The sequence below is a fragment of the Sorghum bicolor genome, chromosome 6 (assembly GCF_000003195.3).
Source record: "Sorghum bicolor cultivar BTx623 chromosome 6, Sorghum_bicolor_NCBIv3, whole genome shotgun sequence".
Taxonomy (NCBI): Eukaryota; Viridiplantae; Streptophyta; class Magnoliopsida; order Poales; family Poaceae; genus Sorghum; species Sorghum bicolor.
Genome location: NC_012875.2, coordinates 47,401,119 through 47,426,591, shown reverse-complemented (window position 1 = coordinate 47,426,591; position 25,473 = coordinate 47,401,119). Strand labels below are relative to the sequence as shown.

General features: G+C 43.8%; 4 protein-coding genes and 1 non-coding gene across 5 annotated transcripts; 4 read left to right on the top strand and 1 right to left on the bottom strand.

Annotated features, from left to right (window-relative positions):
• On the top strand, positions 252-5,422 carry LOC8073419 (LRR receptor kinase BAK1). Its single transcript, XM_002447912.2, has 11 exons — positions 252-544; positions 1,969-2,101; positions 2,188-2,259; positions 2,543-2,686; positions 3,103-3,174; positions 3,260-3,331; positions 3,447-3,559; positions 3,687-3,815; positions 3,893-4,234; positions 4,414-4,808; positions 4,909-5,422. The coding sequence occupies exons 1-11, from the start codon at positions 460-462 to the stop codon at positions 5,218-5,220; spliced, it is 1,869 nt and encodes a 622-aa protein (XP_002447957.1). The 5' UTR covers positions 252-459; the 3' UTR covers positions 5,221-5,422.
• LOC8057466 lies at positions 6,074-7,220 on the bottom strand. Its single transcript, XM_002446557.2, has 2 exons — positions 6,916-7,220; positions 6,074-6,607 (listed from the first exon to the last, which is right to left on the bottom strand). Exons 1-2 carry the CDS (start codon positions 7,067-7,069, stop codon positions 6,261-6,263), a joined length of 501 nt encoding a protein of 166 aa, XP_002446602.2. The 5' UTR covers positions 7,070-7,220; the 3' UTR covers positions 6,074-6,260.
• TRNAW-CCA lies at positions 9,738-9,809 on the top strand. The gene has a single exon. It is a non-coding gene; the product is annotated as a tRNA-Trp (tRNA).
• LOC8057464 (gamma-glutamyltranspeptidase 1) lies at positions 11,408-18,412 on the top strand. The gene is made up of 7 exons (XM_002447910.2): positions 11,408-11,609; positions 11,712-12,082; positions 16,189-16,704; positions 16,797-17,032; positions 17,210-17,474; positions 17,573-17,710; positions 17,885-18,412. Exons 1-7 carry the CDS (start codon positions 11,603-11,605, stop codon positions 18,104-18,106), a joined length of 1,755 nt encoding a protein of 584 aa, XP_002447955.2. The 5' UTR covers positions 11,408-11,602; the 3' UTR covers positions 18,107-18,412.
• On the top strand, positions 20,732-21,364 carry LOC8057463. The gene has a single exon (XM_002447909.2). The coding sequence runs from the start codon at positions 20,797-20,799 to the stop codon at positions 21,076-21,078; it is 282 nt and encodes a 93-aa protein (XP_002447954.1). The 5' UTR covers positions 20,732-20,796; the 3' UTR covers positions 21,079-21,364.

Sequence of the window (25,473 nt, the reverse complement as noted above, 5' to 3'; positions counted from 1 at the left end):
CTTGCCGCTGTCCGTCCTCATCGCACTCGCATACTCGCACAAAACGAAAACCCGCACCGGACGAACAAGTTTCTCCGGCCGACATATGGGACCATCTTTTTTGACCCCACCTGTCAGTAAAGTTACCCGGATAACGCGGCGTAACTTTGATCTCCCCCCCCCCTCGCGTGTCCCTCGTTTACCAGTGGAACATTTTTGGGGTCGGACTCCACACGCAAGCCTCGCCAAAGTTTTTAAAACCCCCGAGCTTGAAGAAAAAACACAGGTAAAAAATATATATATAAGAGAGAGAAAACTCTCTCTCGCTTCCCGTCGGAGGGGAGCGGTGGCCGAGCTGTCACGGCGGCGGCGTAAGCTGAGCGAGGTCCTGGCGGCGTTGTCAGCTCACGAGGCGGCGCAGTGGTAACCTGCGTGCCCGCGGTTTTGGCTCCCGAGAGGCGCGGGTCGGGCGTCGGCGGGATGGCGGCGTCGCTGAGGTGGTGGTGGTCGGCGGTGGTATTGTTGGTGGTGGTCGGCGTGAGCCCGGTTGTCGCCAACACGGAGGGTATGCGTATGACACTGCTGCTTCATGTAATTTGTGGTTTATTTTCTTCAAGGTTCGATGAGTAGTCCACAGCGGAGCGAATTTCCTTCTAGGGGGGATAATGGCTGAAAATCTGGGGGTGGTGTCCGGAAAACTAGTGTTTGTTAGTTCTACAAGCCTCTGTTGATGGGCGGGGACTGAACAGGGGATGAAACGATAGCCTATGGTTCCCATTTCCAGCGCTTTGACTGATTGGAGTGATTGCTTTGGGGGCCGGGGTGTTTGTCTCGCCTAGTGTTTTGTCATTTTGTACCATGCGGCAATGTTTGTATGACGGGCGTTGTTTTGTTACATCTGGAAAGGGTGGTTGACACAAACCTGGAAGGCAATTCGTTCTGGAGCAAATGCAGTCTATGCACACAAGTGTAGATTCTGCTTTCTACTCATGTCAGCGTCTAGAACTATTTTGGGCCTCAAGGTTCCAAAAGGAGTTTTCTACGTTAACTATGAATGGGCAGGAAGGATTGTTCGCTGTGTTAAAATTGTTTCTTTTAAGTTCTTTCTGTGAAGGTGCATATGCAAGGCTTATTTTTTTTTCTGATGCAAAGCTTTGGTCTTTGATTCACTGCTACACAGTAAATTTTCATTCCATTTCGCCATTGAATCTGAACTAAGATGATTGTTTTTGTTTATTTGGCTAAAGATAGCATTAGTAGCCATGGAAGCTGGAGGAAAGAAATTCTGATTACTGAACCTTGTCTGTTTGGGTTGGGAGATGGGGAGATCAGTATACTTAGTAATAATTGCCTCATTAATTTGTTCAGGCATCTTAGATATGGACTGATATATTAACGGTACGTTGTTAACGAACAACCTGTACTTGCTACCTAAATAAAGCTGTGCCATTTAGAATGAACTGAAGCTACATAACGAAAAAAAAACTGAATGCGTACGTTACTTTCTTAAAACCGAGCATCCTACGGACGTGTGAAGTAATTGCGAATAATTGGAAAACATGGCTTAATCATTAAGAGTGCATTGTTCACATAGTGTGTTTTTACCATATTCTACACGTGTGGAAAGAAACCGTGTTGTCTTAAATGCTAGTGATTTTTTTCCATGGTGGATCTATCCTTGAAGTGGATAGTAACGCTTAGGTATGTACTCGTGATTAAAAGATTACACTACCATGGTAACCGAACCCCTATAAGAGTAATTACTAGTCTAGATGCTAGTCATATTGCGCGTTGAATCCATGATGCTTGACACTTGATATGCTCTTTTACCATTGGAAAAGGTATTGTCTGCCAAAATAAAAGATGGGTTTAACCACATATAAGAACATTAATATCTTAACGGCATATTAATGAAGGGGAAAACCTATGCATCCTCTTAAATTTCTAATGGGTAGATTATTGCTTATTGTGATGATACCTCAATGGCAGGTGATGCTCTTTACAGCCTACGGCAAAGCCTGAAAGATAACAACAATGTGCTGCAGAGTTGGGATCCAACTCTGGTTAATCCATGTACATGGTTCCATGTTACTTGTAACCCTGATAACAGTGTCATCAGACTGTAAGTTGATCAAAGATGTTTTTGTTTATTCTCCCTTTGAGGTGAAAGACTGACCATTTGAATATGTACTGTCTTTCTTTTGCTAGTGATCTTGGAAATGCACAACTATCAGGTCCGTTGGTGCCACAGCTTGGGCAATTGAAAAATATGCAATATCTGTAAGTTTCCACATCCATGATTTTGATAATTGAGCTAATAGTTTCATGATGCCATATAGGTGCATCTTTGAATTCCAATATTGGTTTAGCATCATTGCTTAGTTTTGGAGCTTCCGAAACATGTGTGCATGCTTTTGGGTGCATTGTGTCTCCTTTTGTCTGACGCCCAACAGTTCTCACTTCTCTTACTTTTTCTTACCGTATATATTTTCCAATAAATATTGTACCCTACAATACATAGGTCGCCTTCGTGTTGAAGTTATGTTTCATCATTTTGCAACAGAGAACTTTACAGTAACAACATAAGTGGGCCAATACCACCTGAACTGGGGAACTTAACTAACCTGGTCAGTTTGGATTTGTACCTCAACAACTTCACTGGAGGCATTCCTGACACCTTGGGCCAACTATCAAAGTTGCGGTTTCTGTAAGTTAATTCAATTGCCCTGGTTACAGAAGTGACATGTTCATCTGGCATTGCCCATCAATATATGTTGATCCTGTTAGTGTAAATTATCTGATTGTTATTCGGTCATGATTTATCTGACAATGGTGTGGAGAAATAGAAAGTTCTTACATAACAGTAATATATGTATGATGTGCCCAACAATAGGTTTGCACAAAGTTATCCTCCAAATGCACTCTTCACTTTGTGTTAGTAGATACTAAGGTTTTCATAACATCGATCATTCACTTATCCATTTGTGTCTTTTTCTTTTATTTTTAAAATGAAAGGCAAAACCCATTGTCTAGTTACTTTTTACATTATCTTTAAGCTTATCTATTGACTATTGGAATGATTGTAACATTTTTATTTCTTTGGATATCTACTTGCAAGGACAGCCGTCTTAATAACAACAGTCTTTCTGGCCAAATTCCGAAAACGCTGACCAATATCAACACTCTCCAAGTTCTGTAAGTTACCTGTTGCCCTTTTATACATCATTACAGCTGTTCAGGATGTTAGATAACAGCAAAAAGTGTTTTGACAATCTTGCAGGGATCTCTCAAACAACAATCTCTCAGGAGGGGTGCCATCAAGTGGTTCATTTTCTCTGTTTACACCTATAAGGTAATTTCTGGATGAATTTGGATGCTTAATTGCATCTTGTGATGCAGTTCTTCTGCCAGTTGAAAACAAAAACCTGTGTCTTCTGATGTTGACAATTCTAACCTTTTTGTCACAGTTTTGCTAACAACCCAAATCTTTGTGGCCCTGGTACTACAAAGCCTTGTCCTGGGGCTCCTCCATTTTCTCCACCCCCTCCATACAATCCCCCATCACCAGCTTCATCAAAAGGTACGGTGATTGGCTGTATATTCTGTCATATCATGTTACTGTTTGAGATATGCATAAGGGCGAAGCACTGACATGATCAAACTATGGTACATGACATATCCTAACTTTGTTAATTCTGTTCCCTCAGGCGTGTCCAGCACTGGAGCAATTGCTGGAGGCGTTGCGGCTGGCACTGCATTTCTGATTGCTGTGCCTGCTATTGGATACGCATTGTGGCGGAGGCGAAAACCTGAAGAGCAATTCTTTGATGTCCCTGGTCGGTATTATATACCACTGTGCGGTTGTTGTCATCTGTGCTATTCATTTCATTTTTATGCTCTCCTTTCGATTCAGGTGAGGAGGATCCTGAAGTTCACCTAGGACAACTCAAGAGGTTTTCACTGAGAGAGCTTCAAGTTGCCACAGATAATTTTAACAATAGGAATGTCCTAGGAAGAGGTGGTTTTGGAAAGGTGTACAAAGGGAGACTGTCGGATGGTTCACTGGTAGCGGTGAAGAGATTAAAGGAGGAACGCACCCCTGGCGGAGAGCTCCAGTTCCAAACAGAAGTTGAATTGATTAGCATGGCAGTGCACAGGAATCTGCTTCGGCTCCGTGGATTCTGCATGACTCCAACAGAGCGGTTGCTTGTATATCCATACATGGCTAATGGGAGTGTCGCGTCGCGCCTTCGAGGTACCTTATTCTTTCTCACTACTCAAAGCTTTTCATCTGCATTTAATTGAAAACAAAGTGCTAGAAATTTGTGTCAAAAGCATGTAAACCATTTTTACTTTTGTTTTTCTTTGTTTTCTGTAGTCCAACTTTAGTTTGCATATTTCTGATTTCATTCCTGATGCTTTGATTTTGTATAGAACGCACGGAAAATGATCCCCCTCTTGAATGGGAAACAAGGGCCAGGATCGCGCTGGGATCAGCCAGAGGTCTCTCCTACTTGCACGACCACTGTGATCCCAAGATCATTCACCGCGACGTGAAAGCCGCCAACATCCTGTTGGACGAAGACTTTGAAGCCGTGGTGGGTGACTTTGGCCTCGCCAAGCTCATGGATTACAAGGACACCCACGTGACGACCGCTGTCCGTGGGACGATCGGCCACATCGCCCCCGAGTATCTCTCCACCGGAAAGTCCTCTGAGAAGACGGACGTCTTCGGCTATGGGATCATGCTCCTGGAACTCATCACTGGGCAGAGGGCGTTCGACCTCGCTCGTCTCGCGAATGATGACGACGTCATGCTCCTTGACTGGGTAAGTAGAGCACTGCCACCATGAGCTGGCATTCGCTAAATGCTTCAAACTTGTGAAAGGAAAGAAATGAAGAAGCTGGTGTTTATTGTTGTGGTTGCAGGTGAAGGCGCTGCTGAAGGAGAAGAAGCTGGAGCAGCTGGTGGACCCGGACCTGCAGGGCCGGTACGCGGACCAGGAGGTGGAGTCGCTGATCCAGGTGGCGCTGCTGTGCACACAGGGGTCCCCAATGGAGCGGCCCAAGATGTCAGAGGTGGTGCGGATGCTGGAGGGCGACGGGCTGGCGGAGCGTTGGGAGCAGTGGCAGAAGGTGGAGGTGATGCGGCAGGAGGCGGAGCTCGCCCCGCGCCACAACGACTGGATCGTCGACTCCACCTACAACCTCAGGGCCGTCGAACTGTCCGGCCCGAGGTAGGCGATGGCTGATGCGGCGGAGGTAGATGATCGTCGTCGTGAAAATCCGTTGTCTGTGAATATGACGGCAGGTAGTTTTTGTTGGTTGGTCCTGGATGATAGCTGCGAAAATTGTAGCTGGAATTCTGTACCTGTGGTTCTCACCTGACCCTCTGTAAGTTTTGGTTTTTTTCTGATATTAATTAGAGAGCAGTATGACACCAGCCTCTGTTGAGCTCAGTAGTTTAATGGTAGTAGCTGCTCTTCGTTTTGCGATGGCGTCCATAGCAGCCAGCACGTCGTTGTGGTGGCTGCGCTTGCTCCGAACAGCGGGGTGACGAGCGTACGAGTTAGAGGGCAGTGGCCTGCCGACTGTGACTGTATCGTGCTCGGCGGCAGGCATAGCGCAGCACTGCTGCGGTGGGCGCGCGCGCGCTCAGGCTGTCAGGCACGCATCGGTGGTAGACCCCGTTCAGCCGCTCACCGATAAACAAGTCCACTGCTACTACACATCATCCATGCTCAGGCTACACCTGAACGTGCTCGGTTTAGCTGTAATTTTTTTTTTCCTAATGTATGGCGGGGCAGGACCTAGGACTAGGAGGAATAATGCAGCGTCGTTTCCCCAGAAATGGACCATGCAATTAGCAACAGCGTCTTGCAGCGCAGGCAGTCATCACAAGACACAGCCTACAGGCTACAGATCCTGTTCGCAGCGTGAGAATTCTCGTATTTCCAACGGGCTGGCCGGGCTTGAGCAAAAGGTAGAACCAAACAAAAAAGCAGCATGCATCACAATTACTTACTAGTACTTATTTAAGTAATAACCACTAGCAATCTAGCACTAGTATCACATTGACAGAGAACAACGGCTACTCATCATATACATCACATTGCACAACACCGACGAGCATCCCTGACATCACATCACATAGTTTTACATGCATATATATATATGCCAAGCAAGCAAGCAGCAGAGGATGAGAAGCGAAAAGTACAGACGCCCAAATGCCTACTAGCATGAGGAGCAGTCGTCTCGTCTCGTCTCGTGTAGGCAGTAGGCTAGGGGGAGGGCACCCGAAAGAACCTGCCGCGGCACATGCAGCGGTAGGCGATGGGGCAGGACTCGGAGGCCATCAGCGCGCACCTGAAGCTCACGATGACGCGCCGGCACGGGGAGCACGGCCCGCACGCGTGCGCGCAGTCCGGCAGCCGCGACCCCGTCGCCGCGCGATCCTTCAGCCACCACCGCCGATCCTCCTCCACCACCACCAGCGAGCCTTCGTCCTCGCTAGTCCGGTCTGCTGGAAATTTGTAGGTTGCCCTGCTGCTTGCGCGACGAGCACCACCAGCAGCAGCCGGTGCCTCCGCGTCGTCGAGCACGCCGGCGTCACCTGGACCGTACGCACCTGCGCGTTGTACACGGAGAAGGAAGACGAACGAACGACTGTCAGGTCCCCCTCTGTCTGTTGTTTCAGTTAAACAGGTTGTATAGGAACAAGAAAAGAACGCCAGCGTGTGTTCAGAGTCAGACGCCACATATGCCATCTCTGATGGTAACGGAGGCGCGCGACGTCGACCTGACACGTCAGCAGTACCAATACGTACTACGGTGCATGTACTATATACGTCGGACCTGCACTGCTGCAAGTCAAGCTGTGTGCAAAGCTTTTCCAAGTTCTGAAACATGAAAGCTAGCTGATGACCATCTACTTACGTGGTGTCGTCCTGACGCCGCCGTCGGCAACGTGCGTTGACGACGAAGTGGTGATGAGCAGCAGGAGCACCAACACGACCGCTGCTGCTGGGGCTGGAGACCACCACCATATCCTCGGCCGGCACCGGCAAGCAGAGGACTCCCGCATTCTCATTTCTCTCGCTTCCTAGTAGTAGGAGACCTCTGCTGGTTCGACGACGAGCTAGCAGGAAGAGAAAACTGTGAGAGCAAACGCAGCAAGCTACCGATCGATCGAGTTGGGAGGGGGGACGCTCTGCACTCTGCTTGCATGTGGATATATAGGACACAGAGAGACACTACAGGTGCATCAGAGCTTGGTGGAAGTGGCCATAAATAACTGGATGCATGCACGCGGGCGCTCACATCACAGGATCCCCGGCCGGTTGGATTATTCACATGGAAACCCTTGCGCCGGCCCGGGGCAGAAAATCGACTGAGCAACAGGCGACAACGAGGGCGGGCGACCAGGATCGAGTTGTATTAGATGTGGCCGTATGAAGGTCGTGCTGCGAGGTCGTCGCACGCCTGTGCGCGAGGGGAAGCAATGGCGCGGCGGGGCATATGGCTCGCTGCAAATTTATGGCTGGGTAGCCTGCTGCTAGCTTGGGCTCACAGCCTCACCTCACAGCTAGCGCGACGCAGTTATTATGGCGCGCGTCATCGTCGTCTTTGGAGCGTTTTTCTTCTTCTATTCTACTAGCTCGGTGCAGGCGTGCAGCAGCGTCCGGCGTGGCGCTTCCTCCCCCGTGGCTGCACCGCAGTCCGCAGTAGTAGTATATAGTACTACTACACAGCTGTGCTGCCGTTCTGTTCAACAAGTTCTGAACGCGCGTACAAAAAATATTCTTCTGCCATTGCCAGCACGGTTTGGTTAATGAACAGCTCCAGTCAAGCTGATGAATCACTTGGGCATCAATGCATCTGTGAGCAGCACGCATGCAAGCTGCATATAAAAATGCTGTGTACCACCGGCTAGTACTAGGATGCAGACGTGTCTGATTCGGGTGGCTTAGATGTCATTTTGCGCGTAAGGGGCCGATCGATCCAACATTCATTCCAACTGGACGTGGACATAATCCGGTACGATCTATCTAGCCTTTTATAGTTTCCCTTCTAATAATTGTTATATATCTTTTGTTTTTTTTGAACCGAAACAGTTTCCCTTCTAATAATTGTTATATCTTTTGTTTTTTTGAACCGAAATACAGCGGGCACCGGCCGGGTTCAAACCCGGGGTGGCCAAGCGCATGGCCTTTGGCTTCGTGCTGCTGACCAAACGAGCACACACTCGTTCCCTGTTATATCTTTTGTTAACCTTCCTTTTGTATTTTGTTAAAGAATAATCCTAAGTCTTAGACTCTACTCTTTTGGCAAGGCAGTGAGAAAGTGTGCGTTTGTCACAATTAAGACAGTGATCATATTTTCTTTGAATGCTACTTTGCACAAGTAATTTGGGGTTGCATACAAGTTGCGTTAAATATCCCCCAACTCTGCAGCATTCAAAATCTTTTTGGGAGTTGGCTTTGAGGGTTTTAGTTTGATCTGAAAAACCTATAATTATGTTGGATGCAACAATTACTTGTTGGTCGATTTGGTTATACATAATAACATAAATGATCTAGTTTTTGAAAATAAATATTTCCTCTATTCTTAAAAGCTTCAATGCCTAGTGTTGTCTTAAGTCAAAGTTTTTAAACTTTGACCAAATTTCTAAAAAAAGACACTAAGATTTAAAGTACCAAATTAGTATCATTAGATTTATCATAGAATATATTTTCATAAGATACTTATTTTATGTCATAGATATTGATGCTCTTTTGTATAAAATTAGTCAAACTTAAAAATTTTTAATTAGCACGGATTCAAGGAATTGAAACATTTAGAAACAAAGGGAGTAATACGGATTCTAAAGACTAGAACGGTCACTAGCTTTGATAGTTCTAGGACTAAACGAGCCTAACAAAAATTGAGGACTGAAATTGCCGTTTTGAAAGTGCATGAACTAAACTTTAGACGACAGTTGGGGGGGGGGGGACAAAAATGACTTTTCCATCAAATTAATAGTTGATGCAGAATTTTAGAACCATTGTAACAGCTTAGACATCTAACATCTTAGAACAACTCGAACAGTTGGCTACCTAAAAATCATAGTTTTTTTTGGTGGTGGTGGTGGTGGTGGGGGGGGGGGGGGGTTGGAAAAGAGTATTGAGTGGAGAAGATATCCTTCTAAAGGTGTGCCCAATGATAATTAAATAGCTAGTATAGAAGAAATTTTATTGGTTATGATGACATGTTTAATCGCAATTACCAAATAGCTAGCTACATAAGATATAGAAATAATAAAAAGATAACACTTTCATTGGCTATCAAGGAGAGATCAAATAGTTAGCGACTTCCAAGTAGCTAATCTAGCACGATCTCCTAAAAATATCTCTCTCACATAACTCTTTACTGTAGTGTTTATCTTTTCTTATTTATATGTCTCATCTTGCTAGCTATTTATAAATTGTCATTGATAGCCAATAAAATTCTTCCTATATTAACTATTTATAGGAACTAATAGAGACACTTGGTTTGAAAGCCCATGGATCTGTGCAAAATGGTGCCCAAACCCCACCAACCGTAGAATGAGGTCCACACCGGGAGAGCAACCCCTCTTGTGCTAAAGATGCATGTGGGCATGTGGCTGTGGAGGGGCTCGGAATCGACCCACCCCATTCCCCGCCAATGCGCAGCATGGCCACCTACAAAACAACGTGTATATGAGATAAAACAGGGATTTGTGAAGCTTAGCACAAACCGGATCCGTGGCGCAATGGTAGCGCGTCTGACTCCAGATCAGAAGGTTGCGTGTTCGATTCACGTCGGGTTCAAAACCCCGAACATTTGTCCGGATATTTTTTTTATTTTTGTATAATTTTTTATATTCCCAACAGCATGATGGAACTGTCAAATACCCCGTAATCTTTTTTGCGACATCAAATACACCGTAATTAATTCCTTACTTTTGTGCCGTCCTTTTGTGAAAAATGCCCCTCCCATGTGCTTACAAATTAGTTTAGATGTTTGTTTGATTCAGGCCTTAGGCGTCCTTTTGTGAACGATGTCCATTTTGTCTCTTAGTACGTGCTTACAAATTAATCTAGTAGATGTTGTTTGGTTCAGCCCTGGGACCCAACAATGCCCCTTGTCTCTTATGCGCTTACATATGTGCTTACAAATTAATTTAGATGTTTGATTCAGACGTCCTTTTGTGAATAATGCCCCTCGTCTCTTATGTGCTTACAAATTAGTTTAGATGTTGTTTGGTTCAGCCGCGGGAGCTGTTTAGTTCCCAAAAATTGTTGGTTTCGGATACTATAGCACTTTCGTTTTTATTTGGTAAATATTGTCCAATCATGGGCTAACTAAGTTCAAAAGATTCATCTTACGATTTACAAGCAAATTATGCAATTAGTTTTTATTTTCATCTATATTTAATGCTTCAGGCATGTGCCGTAAGATTCGATGTGATGGAGAATCTTGAAAAAATTTTGGTTTTTGGGTGAACTAAACAAGGCTTGAAACTGTTTTGCACCTACAACCAGTGGCGGATATAAGCCAGGCCAGTATGGCATGGCCCTAGGTGTGGGAATTCTTTTGTTTTTTAAAGCTAAATCTATATATTAGCATTAGTTTTATCAATTAGCATATGCTCTGATGTTAGTGGTTTATAGTATTGGCCCTGGTCGTGAAAGTTCTCCAACTCCGCCACTGCCTACAACGGTTTAGCAGCCTTTACCAGCAAAGGATATTGGAGAGAGGTTGGAGATTGGAGTCGTCGGCGCATAAGACTGAACTCGTGAGAGAGAGGAGTCATTTGTAAAAATGACAATTTAAGTTATAATACCTTCTTAGTGTGGTTGTTCCGTGTGTCACAACACGTAGGTAAAAATGGCATAAACTTAGGAATTCATCTCTCATTAATAGAAAATATATAGAAACCTTCTTAAGAGTGGCTTTTGGAAAGGTGTCATTAGTAAAAATGGCAATAGAAGTTATAAATCACTGGTCCTATATCATAATAATGACACCACTTTAAATAACCTCTTCAAATGCCCTGCTCTTTTTTACAGTAATACATCAAATTCACTTCCTGGATTCAAAATGATATTTACGTAGACATAGTATATATCTAAGTGTGTACTACCTTCGTCCTAAGAAGAATGCAACTATGGGTTGCGTGCCACGAAAAGTTGTTCACATTTGATCAAGTTTCTAGTAAATAATATTCACATCTAGGACTTATGAAAATAGATTTTGTAACTAATCTAAAGATATTTATTGGTACCATAAATATTGATTTTTTATCCATAGTTGGTCAAATTTAAGGTACTAAAATATAATACTGTGCTAAAATTGAGCTTTTTTAATGCAGGTAGCGATAAGAATTTTTTTTTATATATAGAAAAGTCAAATAACTTACAATTTACGATGGTACAAAATAAACAAATTCTGACATGTCAGCCGAAAATAAAACCGTTGGCCGTCCTTCCAATCAAGTCACAGCTCTTTGACACTTTTCTATATTCTATTCTACTCCGGAGTATATAGGAGAGTAGGCACAAGAAACCAGGCCTCACAGTCGTCCGAGGTTCCCTGGACTCTCGTCTCGTTCTCCGGCGCCATGGCTGGTAATAGGAAATCTTTTGTCTTCTTTCCTTCCGACGGTGAAATAAAAAACCAGGGGCTATCCATTCGTTTTTGCTAAGCTTCCCTCCCCCTGAACTCTGCAGCCCGACGACTACGTCTCCAATGGGAGACACCGCGAGTCACCGTCGCTCTCCTCCTCCTCCCCCTCCTCGCCGCCGCCGCCGCGGGAGCGGCTGCCACGGCAGCGCCAGCGGCAGCAGGGCGCAGGGAGGTGGTGACGTCGCCGCACGGCGCCGTGGCGGCGGACGACTGGCGGTGCTCGAGGATCGGCCGGGACGCGCTCCGCGAGGGCGGCAGCGCCGTGGACGCGGCCGTCGCCTCCGCGCTCTGCCTCGGCGTCGTCAGCCCGGCGTCCAGCGGCGTCGGCGGCGGCGCCTTCATGCTCGTCAGGCTCGCCGACGGCACCGCCGTCGTGTACGACTCCCGCGAGACCGCGCCCCTCGCCGCCTCCAAGGTGAGTCAAACACTCAAGCCAGCGAAAGTGCACTCGTACTAGCAGGAACTTGCTAGGATTCTTCTTTTGTGGTCTTTTGTCACATGTTCATCGATGACAAACTTCGGTAGATTAGTACTACTAGCTTCGCTTGATCAGGAGTCACAAGGCAGCTAGTAGGGTGTTGACAATACAATTATTGTGAACGGATGGAGCATAAAGTAATCATGCCAAATACGAGTTGCCACTTGCAGTAGGCCGGTAGTTGATTCACATGCTTGTTGCTTAAAGAAATAGTCTTTCAGGTACGGGATTAAAACAAAATGTTGTAGTTACTTACAAAGGGTATTGCTGATAAGACTATTGTAGGCATAGTCTTCGCCGTAGCAGTCATGACAGTGCTATTTGCTTGTGTGAGAATGTGCCTTGGAGTGGTGGGAAGAACAAGAGGCACAGTCAGAAATGTGTGAGTGTGTTTGTTTTTTGCGAGGCAGCAGTACCGATTTCTTCAAAATTTAGTTAAATTTGTTTTTTTTCCTCAATAGAAATATATTCTTCTAGGGATTTAGGGGGTGAAGGAGAACCATGCATGAGTGAAGGATTATTTATCCATGCTAGCTAGAGATCAAATCAAAGAATAAAACGTGTCCGTGTCGTTGTTCTCCTCTCTTGCCGTGTGGAAAGTGCTTTGGCGCGCGCTTTCATTCGTCCACTTCTCGGTGTCCCCTACAGTGTTGCTGCGCTGTAGTGTCTGGACTCTGGACCGCCCGGCGAGCAACGAGATTTGCGAAAGCCAAAAGGAATCCAAGTTATATATGGTTGATGTTTACGGTACAACAAAATCGTGCCAAGATCAACTAGCACTTCGTTTATCACTCCATCCGGTGTGCACTACAGCACTAGTGTACAAGTAGAGTCACTCACTCACATCATACCGCAGCACCATGCATACCAGGGGCTTCCTTCCGTGATTTTTTTTTTAAACAAACCGGCAGGAGAGCTGGCCTTTGCTTCCGTGAAGTTACTTTTTGAAAGCTCAAACAAGTACATTTTCACATCTTTTTGGAGCTATAAGTATTTTTTTTAATTATCTCTCGTTCATTTGGTTTCTTCTACATCCTATATATTCGGACACATCTTTTTTAGCTGTTACGTTTTAATTTTTGTTTTTCATCTTTTTTGGGTGACACTATTCAAGTATGTCATTGACACATGGATCCATCACCAATATACCACAACCTAGTAGACGTCATTTTTTAACTGTTATTTATTGGCTTTTTTTTTAAGATAATAGAGTTTTTACTTCGCACTTATATATATGCTATATCTAGATACGTAATGAAAACTATGTATTTGGCAAAACCAAAATGTCTTGTAGTTTAGAATGGAGGGAGCAGTTCCTGACCTACATGATACTGAGTTTGAGCCTTCAGATGAGTATGGTCACGGCTTAATCGAAGAATGAGATGTGTATAAATTTAGCTACGTATATATATTTTCCAAATGATGGTTTATTTCAACTTTGCTCAAACTTTTCTAGCTTGGACCAAGCATATAAAAATGTATCAACATCAACATCATCAAATTAATTTTATTACAAATTTTTCCATACAAGTCTTGGGGTAGTACTGTTAGAATGTCTGATTTCATTATCAAGTACATTTAAACTTGTAGATGTTGATATATTTTTTCTTAAAAAATTAGTCAAAGCAGGAAAGTTTTACTTAGGACAAGACTAAATTAAGCTCTAATTTAAAACTGAATGATAATAATAAGACACCTAAATAAAAATGAGAGAAGGCTAGTCATATAGTGATCTGTCGAGAATATTTGCCAACTGTCACGTTGGAATCATAGTGCACATGCCATGTTATAATATGCCTGCCCCTCTTCTTTAGAATTCAAATTAAGTCAAATGATTTCTGTACAAACAATGTGGATTTAAAATATCTCGTTTCCTTTTATTCTAAATTTTCAAATAGGAGGAGGTAATAGGTCACATCGACCTTTATACCAATGGTTCAAACATTTTTGGAAGTACAGTTAAAACAAGTATCTGTTTCTCTAAGTGTCCTTCGGACTCATAGTGTGACTGAAAATATATCCCCATAAATAGCGACAGAAGGGTGGTCGGTGGATGGGAGTTAGGGCTTTGAGGTGTCTAATAAAATGGGGTTTTGTCTTGCCTTTTGGGATGAAGTTGAGCCAGGGAAAGCAGTGGGTGGGACGGTAAAATGCAGATTGCAGTCTTGCAGAGCGCTACAAATGACCTGGCAACAATGACATGATGAGCACATGACAAAGGCGATTGGCTAGCAAGGGGACTGACCAACGATGCAAGTATGGATTAGAGCATAGTTTGACTGCTAGACAAGGGGGAAAAGTAGCTAACGATGAATAAAGACTGTGGATTGTTGGATGGACCAGAAGGAAATGTTCAAGCATACACCCGTGTCGCAATATAATGAATTTTGAGTTGTTCTATAAATCAAACCGTTCCTAGTTAAGTTTATATAATAAAATAATAATATCTATAACAGTAATTTATCTTCATTAGATATACTTGTCAATCAACTCGTACTCCCATACGGCCATACGAACTAGAATATTAGAAGAAATAAACATTAGTTATTGTTACTAATAAAATATCACCACATTAAATTACATTTTTTTCTCCTTGTTTATTTATTAACACAATAGACACATTAGATAATGTAGTCCCTATTCAATTGTGATAAACTTACAGATTATTGGTCTATATGTTTTTCCTCCATGCTTGATATGATACTAAACTAAGGCCTTGTTTAGTTCGCAAAAATTTTTAAGATTCCCCGTCACATCAAATCTTTAGTCGCATGCATGAAGCATTAAATATAGACGAAAATAAAAACTAACTGCACAGTTTACCTGTAATTTGTGAGATGAATCTTTTGAACCTAGTTACTCCGTGATTGGACAATGTTTGTCAAATAAAAACAAAATGCTACAGTAGCCAAAAACAAAAAATTTTGCAAACTAAACAAGGCCTAAATAACTTTTTACTGTTGTATACATATATACATGGTCTACGTGATGGAGTACATCATTATATTTTAATAATGATAAAAGATTAGAATTTAGAAATATATATAGCATAATTTATGAATATCAAATTATTTATTTTGTAATAGCTTATATTAGTATTTACATTTAGATTTGATAGATATTTTTGGTTACTTCTATACACTAAGGTGGATAAGTCACATGTAAATTAAAAGTTGATACTTTATATGATCTTCCACTGTGTTATATATGAGTAATTTGAGTGCAAACTTTGGATTTAATTTGCATTATCTTTCATAATAAAAATGGTGAGTAATTTATAAAAATTTTAGTGGGTGAGACATTTTATATTATCTTTATAATGATGGAGGTGGATTATTTAGATACAAATTTAGGGAGTTATTTTGAATTATCTTTCATCATGGCAAAGATGTGTAATTAAGATACAAATTGGAGGGGGGGTGTTTGAATTATCTTTCGTAATGATGGAGATGAGTAATCTAGATGCAAAATTAGAAGGCTACTTTAAGTATTTTTCATAATGACAGAGGCGGGTATTTTTTTTTTAAAAAAAAGAACATAATGATCTAGTGTCGTTATTGTAGATGATGATTAATTAAAGGTTAGATGTTTTTTTATTATTGTGAGAATATTTAGAATTGTTTCTTGTCTAGTGTGTCTGGTGAGAATTAACATGAAGTTTACATTGAAAGTCTCTGATTAGTAATAGTACGATAAGAGAAGATGGTAAAATATATCTTCCTAATTTTATATGACCTTGACCAAACTTATGATAGTTTGACTTATGGATAACTTTATAAGAACGAGTGACTATGAGATCCAGCTCGCGTCTTTTCCTTACAACAAGGGAGGGGAGTGACACTGCAACTAGTTTCAGTTTTGAATTTGAGTCCTGAGCACTAAGCAGAGTAATGACGTTTATAATAAGAAATTAGAGAAACGGCACTCGATCGCCCAGCGTTTTCTTTGTCACTTCCTCCATGTTCGTTCCAGTGTTATTCCTGTATCGATTGTTCTTCCAAGATCGAGAGACTGAACACTAGAAACGTGAACCATGCATTCAGGACATGTACGGCGGCAATGAGTCGCTGAAAGCACGGGGCGCGCTCTCCATAGCAGTCCCCGGGGAGATCGCCGGCCTGTACGAGGCGTGGAAGCACCACGGCAAGCTCCCATGGAGGCGCCTCGTCCTGCCGGCCGCGCGGCTCGCCCTGGCGTTCAGGATCTCGCCGTACCTGCGGATGCAGATGGAGGCGACCAGGGACGGCATCCTGGGCAACAACGGGACGCGGGCCGTGTACGCGCCGGGCGGCGACATCCTCAGGGCCGGGGACATGTGCCGCAACCGGAGGCTCGCCCAGACCCTGCGGGCCGTCGCGGAGCACGGGCCCGGCGTGTTCTACGGCGGCGCCGTGGGGGCGCGGCTCGTGAGGGACGTCCGGGAGGCCGGAGGGATCCTGACGGTGGAGGACCTGAAGAGGTACCAGGTGAAGGTGCGGCAGCCGCTGACGGAGAACGTGATGGGGCTCGAGGTGGTGACCATGCCCCCGCCTTCCGCCGGCGGTGCCGGGATGATGCTTGTGAGTTATCTACTAGCTCTCTGCATTCTGATGAACACCATTCGGTTCCTTTATTTGCCATGATCTTGGCTCATTTGTTCACTCATGGATAGGTCCTGAACATCCTTGATCAGTTTGGCATTCCTGCTGGTTTCGCTGGATCTCTTGGGATTCACCGTCTCATCGAGTCCTTGAAACATTACATGGCGGTAAAGATGAACCTCGGCGATCCTGACTTTGTGAACGATAACGAGGTTGTGTCTGATATGATTTCCCCCAAATTTGCTGCTGAACTGAAGAAAACCATCTATGACAACATGACATTTGCGCCTAAACATTACGGTGGAAGGTAAAGACACAGACTTGTCGTAAAAAGATCATGCATTGCTTTCAAGTTTCAATTAACCCTTTCTGAATACTACTGGAGATCGCTGCTCATTGCCTTACAAGTTCAGTTCCACGTCCCATTGCCATCATTTGCAAACAAAATGTGCTGATCCTGATCGAGTTGTGTTTTTTTTTCCAGGTGGAACATCCTTCAGGACCATGGAACGAGCCACTTGTCCATCGTCGACAGCGAGCGAAACGCGGTTTCGATGACGAGCACCGTCAACTCGTACTTCGGGTCACTGATCCATTCCCCACGCACAGGCATCCTGCTCAACAACGAGATGGACGACTTCTCCATGCCGGCGAACACGACGGAGAATTCTCCACCCCCAGCACCTGCCAATTTCGTCAGCCCCATGAAACGGCCTCTCTCTTCCATGACTCCGACCATAGTTGTCAAGGTAACTGTTGAAGCTGTGAGACGATCTGAAACGAGCTCAGACCGTGTTTCTGAAGAGAGGTTGACTGTGTTTGTCATGCATGTGCTGCATTTGCATAGGACGGGAAGCTGGTGTCCGCAGTTGGTGCCAGTGGTGGCAGCATGATCCCCGCTGGAACGATCGAGGTGTTCATCAACCATTTCGTCAAGAACATGGATCCATTGGCTTCTGTCATGGCGCCAAGGGTTTATCACCAGGTTTGATACTTTTTTATACAAAAAAAAACAAACATCGGTGAAAAATAGCTTACTCCTCTGTTACGATGATGCCGTCACTGCCCCTGAGATTTTTTGAGAGACATGTCACCGACCGCCGGGCGGCGGCTAGATAATCTTTCTTCTGAGCTTTGGTTTTGGTTGCCATGTCCGCAGCTGATCCCAAACGAGGTCAAGTACGAGAACTGGACGACGGTGACCGGCGACCACTTCGAGCTCGACGCCGCGACGAGGGCCGACCTGCAGAAGAGAGGCCACGTCCTGAAGCCGCTAGCCGGTGGAACCATAAGCCAGCTCGTGGTGCACAACGTCGGGCGCCAAGGCGACCTGACCGCCGTCAGTGACCCCAGAAAAGGCGGTGTCCCGGCCGGTTACTGAGCAGGATCTCTGTCGAAGCACGGTGAAGTAGCCCGGCCGTGCTGATGCCTGTGTGACGTGAGACGGAGTCAGGAGTTATACATAGATACGATGGATTAAAGACATTTGACATATGCAAGCTGGACGTAGCTCATCTGTTTAGGCTCTTGTGGTGGGACATGGCAACTCGAGTTAATCATCGATTCAGCTATTCCTATTTTTCTATGTTTATTTATTTTAGTATTTGATAATTTAACAATGGTATTTGTCCCACAGCAGCGTGTCCATCGAGAACGAGAGGTGATATTGAAATATATCGGTTTACAAGGATGAGTAAATCATTGTGCCATTTGTTTTCTGTAAGAAAAAAAAAAGATGAGTAAATCATTGTGCCATTTGTTTTCTGTAAGAAAAAAAAAGGAAACATTTTCTACCTCAGCGACCACACACTGCCAAGTTCTTAAAAGGTTTTCAGCTTATGAGCTGCTCAATCTGAAGGGAAAAAAGAATATACACCGAAGATAAAATCATAAGCAAATTATTTAAGGACTATCACCATAGCCGCGCCCTGCTCGCCAAGTGAACACTCTATAGTTCCATCTATTCTTGATGACAGTGCCCAAAGCAACGATCTCTAGTGCTCTGCTTGCCCAAGCGAAACGGTCTTCATTATATTGTGCCACCTGTGCATTGTTTATTAATTATTCCCTGTTGAAATTGTCCTCAGAATTCATCTAACCACAAGATGAGAGAGTAGTGTTGTTCATTATTAATTAGTGTTGCCCGTTATTCCCAACACATCTCAAATCAAAATTCTTAAAGGGCCAATATCGCCCACAAGAATCCAACATCCAGACTTCAGTTTGTGAAATAAAATATCATTGATGCCTGCCCTTCTCCCTGTCTCCACGCGTCGGATTTGTTAGAGACTGAGACGTTGAGAGCCACCCAGACCGCCAAACGAGCGAGCGAGTCTCGTGAATCCTGATCAGAAGTTCAAACCCCACCTCCATGGCGGACAGGCGGACACGTTCCTACAGCGACTAGCTAGCTTAATTAGCTAGTCTAGACTACAACTACACAGAAGTGCCACCTTAAGCTATATATCGTCTAGACTACGCGATGGCTGGCTGAGATTGAAGCACCATCGACGGTAAGGCACTAAGGCTCGGTTGACGTAGTGCAGGCTGATACCTGCAGAGTAGTACCAGAAGTCCAGATCCAGAGCGATCTCAGTAAGTGAGTGCATGATACAGTAGTCTCAAACTCTCAGCAGGGTCGTCACACTGGAATCATGACGTACTACGTAATTGCAGTGAATTGAGTAGGAAGTTTCTCCCGTCCAAGACTGACAGAGACAGTGTCATGTATCGATCGATCGGGTATGAAAAATCCGTCGATAAGTCTCGATCGGCTGTACGGGCCAAGAGTAGAATTACTGTCTGCTGTTCGCTCATATGTCGAGCACACAGCTGACTACCAGGGCCTTGTTTAGTTCTCAAAAAATTTTGCAAAATTTTTCAGATTCCTCGTCACATCGAATCTTTAGAGGTATGCATGAAGTATTAAATATAGACGAAAATAAAAACTAATTACACAGTTTGGTCGAAATTGACGAGACGAATCTTTTGAGCCTAGTTAGGCCATGAGTGGACAATATTTGTCAAATACAAACGAAATTGGTACTATTCACATTTTGCCAAAAATTTTGGAACTAAACAAGGCCCAAGTACCAACCCTATCCTATCCTAGCTACTTGACTGAGGCCTTGTTTAGTTCTCCAAAAATTTTGCAAAATTGTTCAGATTCCCCGTCACATCGAATCTTTAGACGTATGCATGGAGTATTAAATATAGATAAAAATAAAAAATAATTGCACAGTTTGATCGGAATTGACGAGACGAATCTTTTGAGCCTAGTTAGTCTATAATTGGACAATATTTGTCAAATACAAACGAAAGTGCTACTATTCCTATTTTGCAAAAAAAATTTGGAAGTAAACGAGGCCTGAGCGTTTCGTCAATAAAATCAAAATCATGCCGTGGTGGCAGTGGCGTACTGATACTGGCATGTGGCAATTGGCTTGGCATCTCACAGCCCAAAGCCAAGCAAGGCGTCGTCAAGTCAAGCTCACCGCAACTGCACGCAAATTTACCTTCCTTGCATCCCAAGTTTGAGCGGTGTCGTTTCGCTAAAATTTGGCTTATACTAATTCATTGTAAGAGAAAAACACTCTTGAGTTTTCTAAAAAGTAATGCTGAAATAGTGCGGAAGAACAAAGCTATGACACTCTATATATATATATATATATATATATATATATATATATACACACACACATCGCTCTCTTGCCAACTCCTATGGTATGCATTTAGGTCTTGTTTAGTTCACCTCAAAAACCAATTTTTTTTCAAAATTCTCCGTCACATCAAATCTTGCGGTACATGCATGAAGTATTAAATATAGATGAAAACAAAAACTAATTGCATAATTTGCCTGTAAATCGCGAGACGAATCTTTTAAGCCTAGTTACTCTATGATTGAACAATGTTTGTCAAATAAAAATAAAAGTGTTACAGTGTCAAAATCCAAAAACTTTTTAGATCTAAACAAGGCCTTAGAACACAAATGAGAGACGGTCAAGGGGGTAGCTACGCAGGCTCTTGAGGAACCCATATAGAGATAAGAGCAAGTGAGAAAGAGGAGACATCATGGCGTCCATGATAACAGGAGATTTCGTGGAGGCCTACGTACGGAGGAACGCCTGCAAAGAGGAGATGAGGAAGGCAGAAGCGAGCACCGCCGGTGGGGTGGCGGCGGCACAAGGAGACCCGGAGAAGGCCGGCGCTAGTGCATCGTCGTCGGAGAAGAAAGCGGCCAAACAGGCTGCAGCTGCTGGTAGTAGCAGGGGAGAAGCAGGCAGCAGCCTCTTTGGGCTGGTGAAGAAGAAGGTTCACCCCAAAGTTGGCGGAAGCACAGGAGCTTCTTCTTAAGCACCCGGTAGTAGGCATCTGCGTGGCTGCAGGCATGCAAGGAATTTCAGAATTTTACTCCTGTCAATCTTGAAGTGTTTCGGTTCAGACTTTCGGCTAAGATAGGCCTTTTTGTTACTTTAATTTCCCTTTCCTCCTCCTTGTCCTTGAATAAGCAAACCATGTAGATGTGCCTGTTTGTTTGATAGAGATGGAAGAAAAATGTCTAGACTAGGGGAAAGGAAACGAAGCAGTTCCTTCTTTCCATATGAATTTGCTTGAGTTTATCAGTCAAATCTGTCAGTCACTCAGTGCTGTTTTTCTTTACGATAAATTAGTGAATAATGCTTTCTGCCAGTGCTTATCAGCCAAACGAACAGAGAGAGTGCAGTATTTGACTAATTAGCTCTACAAAGTCCAACAAAAAAAACGAATTCATGTTTGCTACTGATATTTCCTCTCTACTAGTACTACTACATGCTAATTACTGATTCCAAGTCTTGATCCTCTTTCCACGCTAAGCTAGGTATCCAAAGTTACAGCTGACAACGCATGCAGTGTCTCACAAGTTCCAACCAGAATATGAGTATGCAGAGTGTTTGACACTTGGACAGCGCGAGACAAAGGCTCAATGCGGCAACGTTTGTCCTCTGCGCTTGTGATCTTCTGGACGAGGACACATGCGCTACTTAAAACTACGCGCTTATATAGGAGACTAGTAGTATTAACAAAGTCATCCGTCAGGAAATCGAGCCCAGGCTATTAGGCTGTCGGCCGCTTCATACAACGCTTGCGACAGTCGACGGTAAATAATTACTACTAATAGTGCCTAACTAATGGTCATCTACGGTAATCTAGGAAGAAAATTCGGTGAACCCTGGGTGAACCCTGATAGCCGACACGTGTCGTTGAACAAAATCCCACGTCCAGGGAGAGATGGCTTCTCGGCAGCACCTTGCTTGCGTATGCACGGCTCGGCTGACACGGCCTCGGCTCTGTAGTTGCTCAGTTGACTTCGGCTCGCAGGTCTCTGGAGGAGTGCTTCCTTGCGTACACATACGGCTCGGCTGAGTTGGCTCTGCATCACCCAAGTCAGTTTAGATCTTATTTAGTTAAAGAAAATTTTTGGTTTTGGCTACTATAACACTTTTATTTGTATTTGATAATTACTATCCAATCATAGACTAACTAGACTTAAAAGATTCGTCTCGCAAATTATAGACAATCTGTGTAATTAATTATTTTTTATCTATATTTACTACTCCATGCATGTGTCAAAAGATTCGATGTAACGGAAAATCTAAAAACTTTTTGGCGCCTTCAAGATCAATCCGTGAGCCATCTCTGCTACCGACGAGCACCGCCAGCTACAGTGTTACAAAATTTTTTCCTTAGGCAAAGCCGCAAGCACCACTGCTGGTGCCCCATAGCAAGATCAAAGCCCCAGCCGGCCATCCGTGATTCGTCCGTCTGAGGCTGCGAGCGTGAAAAGACAGAGAAGATGAAGTAGTTGTTCTGCTGGCCGCCGTGGCACACGACGTCGTGGTTCTGCACACCTGCCATCCAGGTGATGGGAGTTGGCGCTAGTGAGGCGGACTTGTTTAGTTTTCAAAAAAAAATTAATTTTTTTTAAAAAAATTTTCCGTCACATCAAATCTTACGGTAACATTAAATATAGATAAAAAATAATTAATTGTAGAATTTATCTGTAATTTGTGAAATAAATCTTTTGAGCCTAGTTAATTCATGATTGAATAAGATTTGTCAAACACAAACGAAAATACTGTAATATCCATTTTGTAAAAAAATTGCAACTAAACAAGACCTGGTGTCTGCTAGGCAGCCGGTGGTGTTCGTCAGTTGAAGATGAGGAGCGGTGCCAGATTAATTTTGGAGCCTGACCGAGATGGAGCCATGGAACCGAAGCCGTGTCAGCCGAGCCGTCCATACGCACGAAGCCAGTGGTGTGCAAGGTGCTCTCGAGGAGCCATATCTTCGGACGTGGGATCTCATTCCGTAACACGTGTCGGCTATCGGGGCTAGGAGCGCACATGAGATGGCATGCACCCCGAGTTCACCCAATTTTGTTCCGTAATCTACTCGATCATGTCTGCCGAATTCTGCGGAACCCCCATCGCGTTGGCTTTCGCAGAACCAGCCACCAGGTCTGCAGTCTCCCATGCAACCGCTGGATTTTGCTCGATCTTTTTTTTTTTTTCATTTTTTGAGCAAACAGCTCGATCTTGTTGGGTCCGACGTTCAGTACGTGTCGGCCTTTTCCGCTTGCGTATCGGACGGGCCTCTTCCAGCCCAAGTCTGGAAGCGAACGAAGCCCGTTGTTCTAATTTGGCAAGAAGAATTTTAATTTTTTTGAGTATAAAATCTCGCGCAGTTGCATGAGTAGTCTAATAACACGGAGTACAATTTAGCAAGCACTACAACTTACAGTTTTAGTTTCTGTCTCATGCTTTTTATACCAATGGCATTATTAATATTTATTATTACCAAATGTAAATGTTCTTTCATCAGCAATCTATCTTACTTTGTTGCTTTTTCTTCTCATGCTTTCTGTATTATTTTTTCTTGAACACGAAAAAGATTTGTGTATCATTATATTAAGATAGAGAAAGTTGTTTTATGTGCCTGAGTGGCGCCCGGTATACTATGAATGCTCATTCCCTAGTATACTATGGCCTTGTTTAGATTTATTTTTTAATTTAGATACTATAACACTTTTCTTTGTATTTGATAATTATTGTTCAATCATGGACTAACTAGGCTCAAAATATATTCATCTCGCAAATTATAGACAAACCGTGCAATTAGTTACTTTTTTATCTATATTTAATGCTCTATGCACATCTGCAAGATTTGATGTGACGGGAAATTTTGAAACTTTTTTGAATTTTGGGTGCAACTAAACAAGGCCCATGTCTCTAGGTTGTTACATTTGACAAAGGACAACCGAGGTTCCTGACCCTAGCCAGAAGTCCAGAACCCGTTGATCCGCCTCATGCTTGACAATAGCGAGGATCTGCTGCAGCTTTTGGACACTCGGGAAAGCATATGGCGTTTCACTCCTTCCACAGCTCCCAGACTAGAGATGTATATGTTTGTTTGTCTAGTCTGGGCCTCATCTGCTTTTTGATATAATCGGCAACTCTCTTGCCTTCTTCCTTTAAGAAAAAGGATACACATAGGAGTAGAGGCACATATACTCGCTTTTTTGTAATTGTGCAACCTATATTGCATGTATGTGGTTTTACACATATTATGTGCTAGTGATCCCCTCATGCCTAGAGCTGCATCTAGAGATGGCAACGGGTACGTACCCGACGGGTAGTGGCCACCCGTACCCGCACCCGCGAAATCTAAATTGTACCCGTCGGGTTACCCGTACCCGCACACGGGTAGGAAAATAATTCCATACCCGCACCCGCGGGTAATTTATACCCGACGGGTAACCCGCACCCGCTAGTATACCCGAGAATTACATATAAATATCATATATTTACACAAAGAAAATCATACTAAACCTCCAACAAGTTACAAACTAATATTCATATGACAACATTAAATTCATATACATATATATTAGGAGAGTTTAGTTGGATTTAGACCAAATTCATGTGCTATATAGGCTAAAATGAGAAGGGTGGCTAGTTATTTTGACGGGTATTTTTTACCGGCGGGTAGGCGGGTATGGGTAGTACACACCCACACCCGTACCCGCCATACCCGATGGGTATAGGATTTTGCCCAATAACGTACCCACGGGTAGAAAATTCATTCCATGCCCGCCTCTTTATCGGGTAAAACCCGTCGGGTACTCGGGTTTCGGGTACCCGTTGCCATCTTGAGCTGCATCGAAGGACCCCCTCACGTTGTGGGGGGGGAGAGGGGGCTGAGTCCATGCTAGAGGCCACCCCTAAAGAGTGATCTGCGGAGGACATAGAGGTGCTGGAGGAAGCGAAGGAGGCGATAGGAAACGAAGGTTCTGGAGGCAACAACACACGTGATGGCGCCCACAAACCTCCACGAGGAGAGATACCTGGGAGGGAGAGGGTGCAGAGGTGGCGGTACGACAGTGGTGCGAGGGGAGGAGGCGATGCCGTGGTAGGACGAGCAGATGAAGGGTTGAGCAGCCAGTCAAAGGACAAGGAAGTGAGGGTAGGGAACAACCGGTACTCTTTTAGTCCTAAAATAAGTGACGCTTTTAATTTTTAAATATCTTTTTTATCGTTCGTCTTATTCAATTTTTTAATAAATATTATTTATTTTATTATAACTTATTTTTTATCAGAGATATTATAATAATAATTTATTTATTTTATAATTTATAAAAATTTGAATAAAACGAACGATCAAATAGAATGTTTAAAAGTAAATTATTTTAAGACGGAAGGAGTGGCGGAG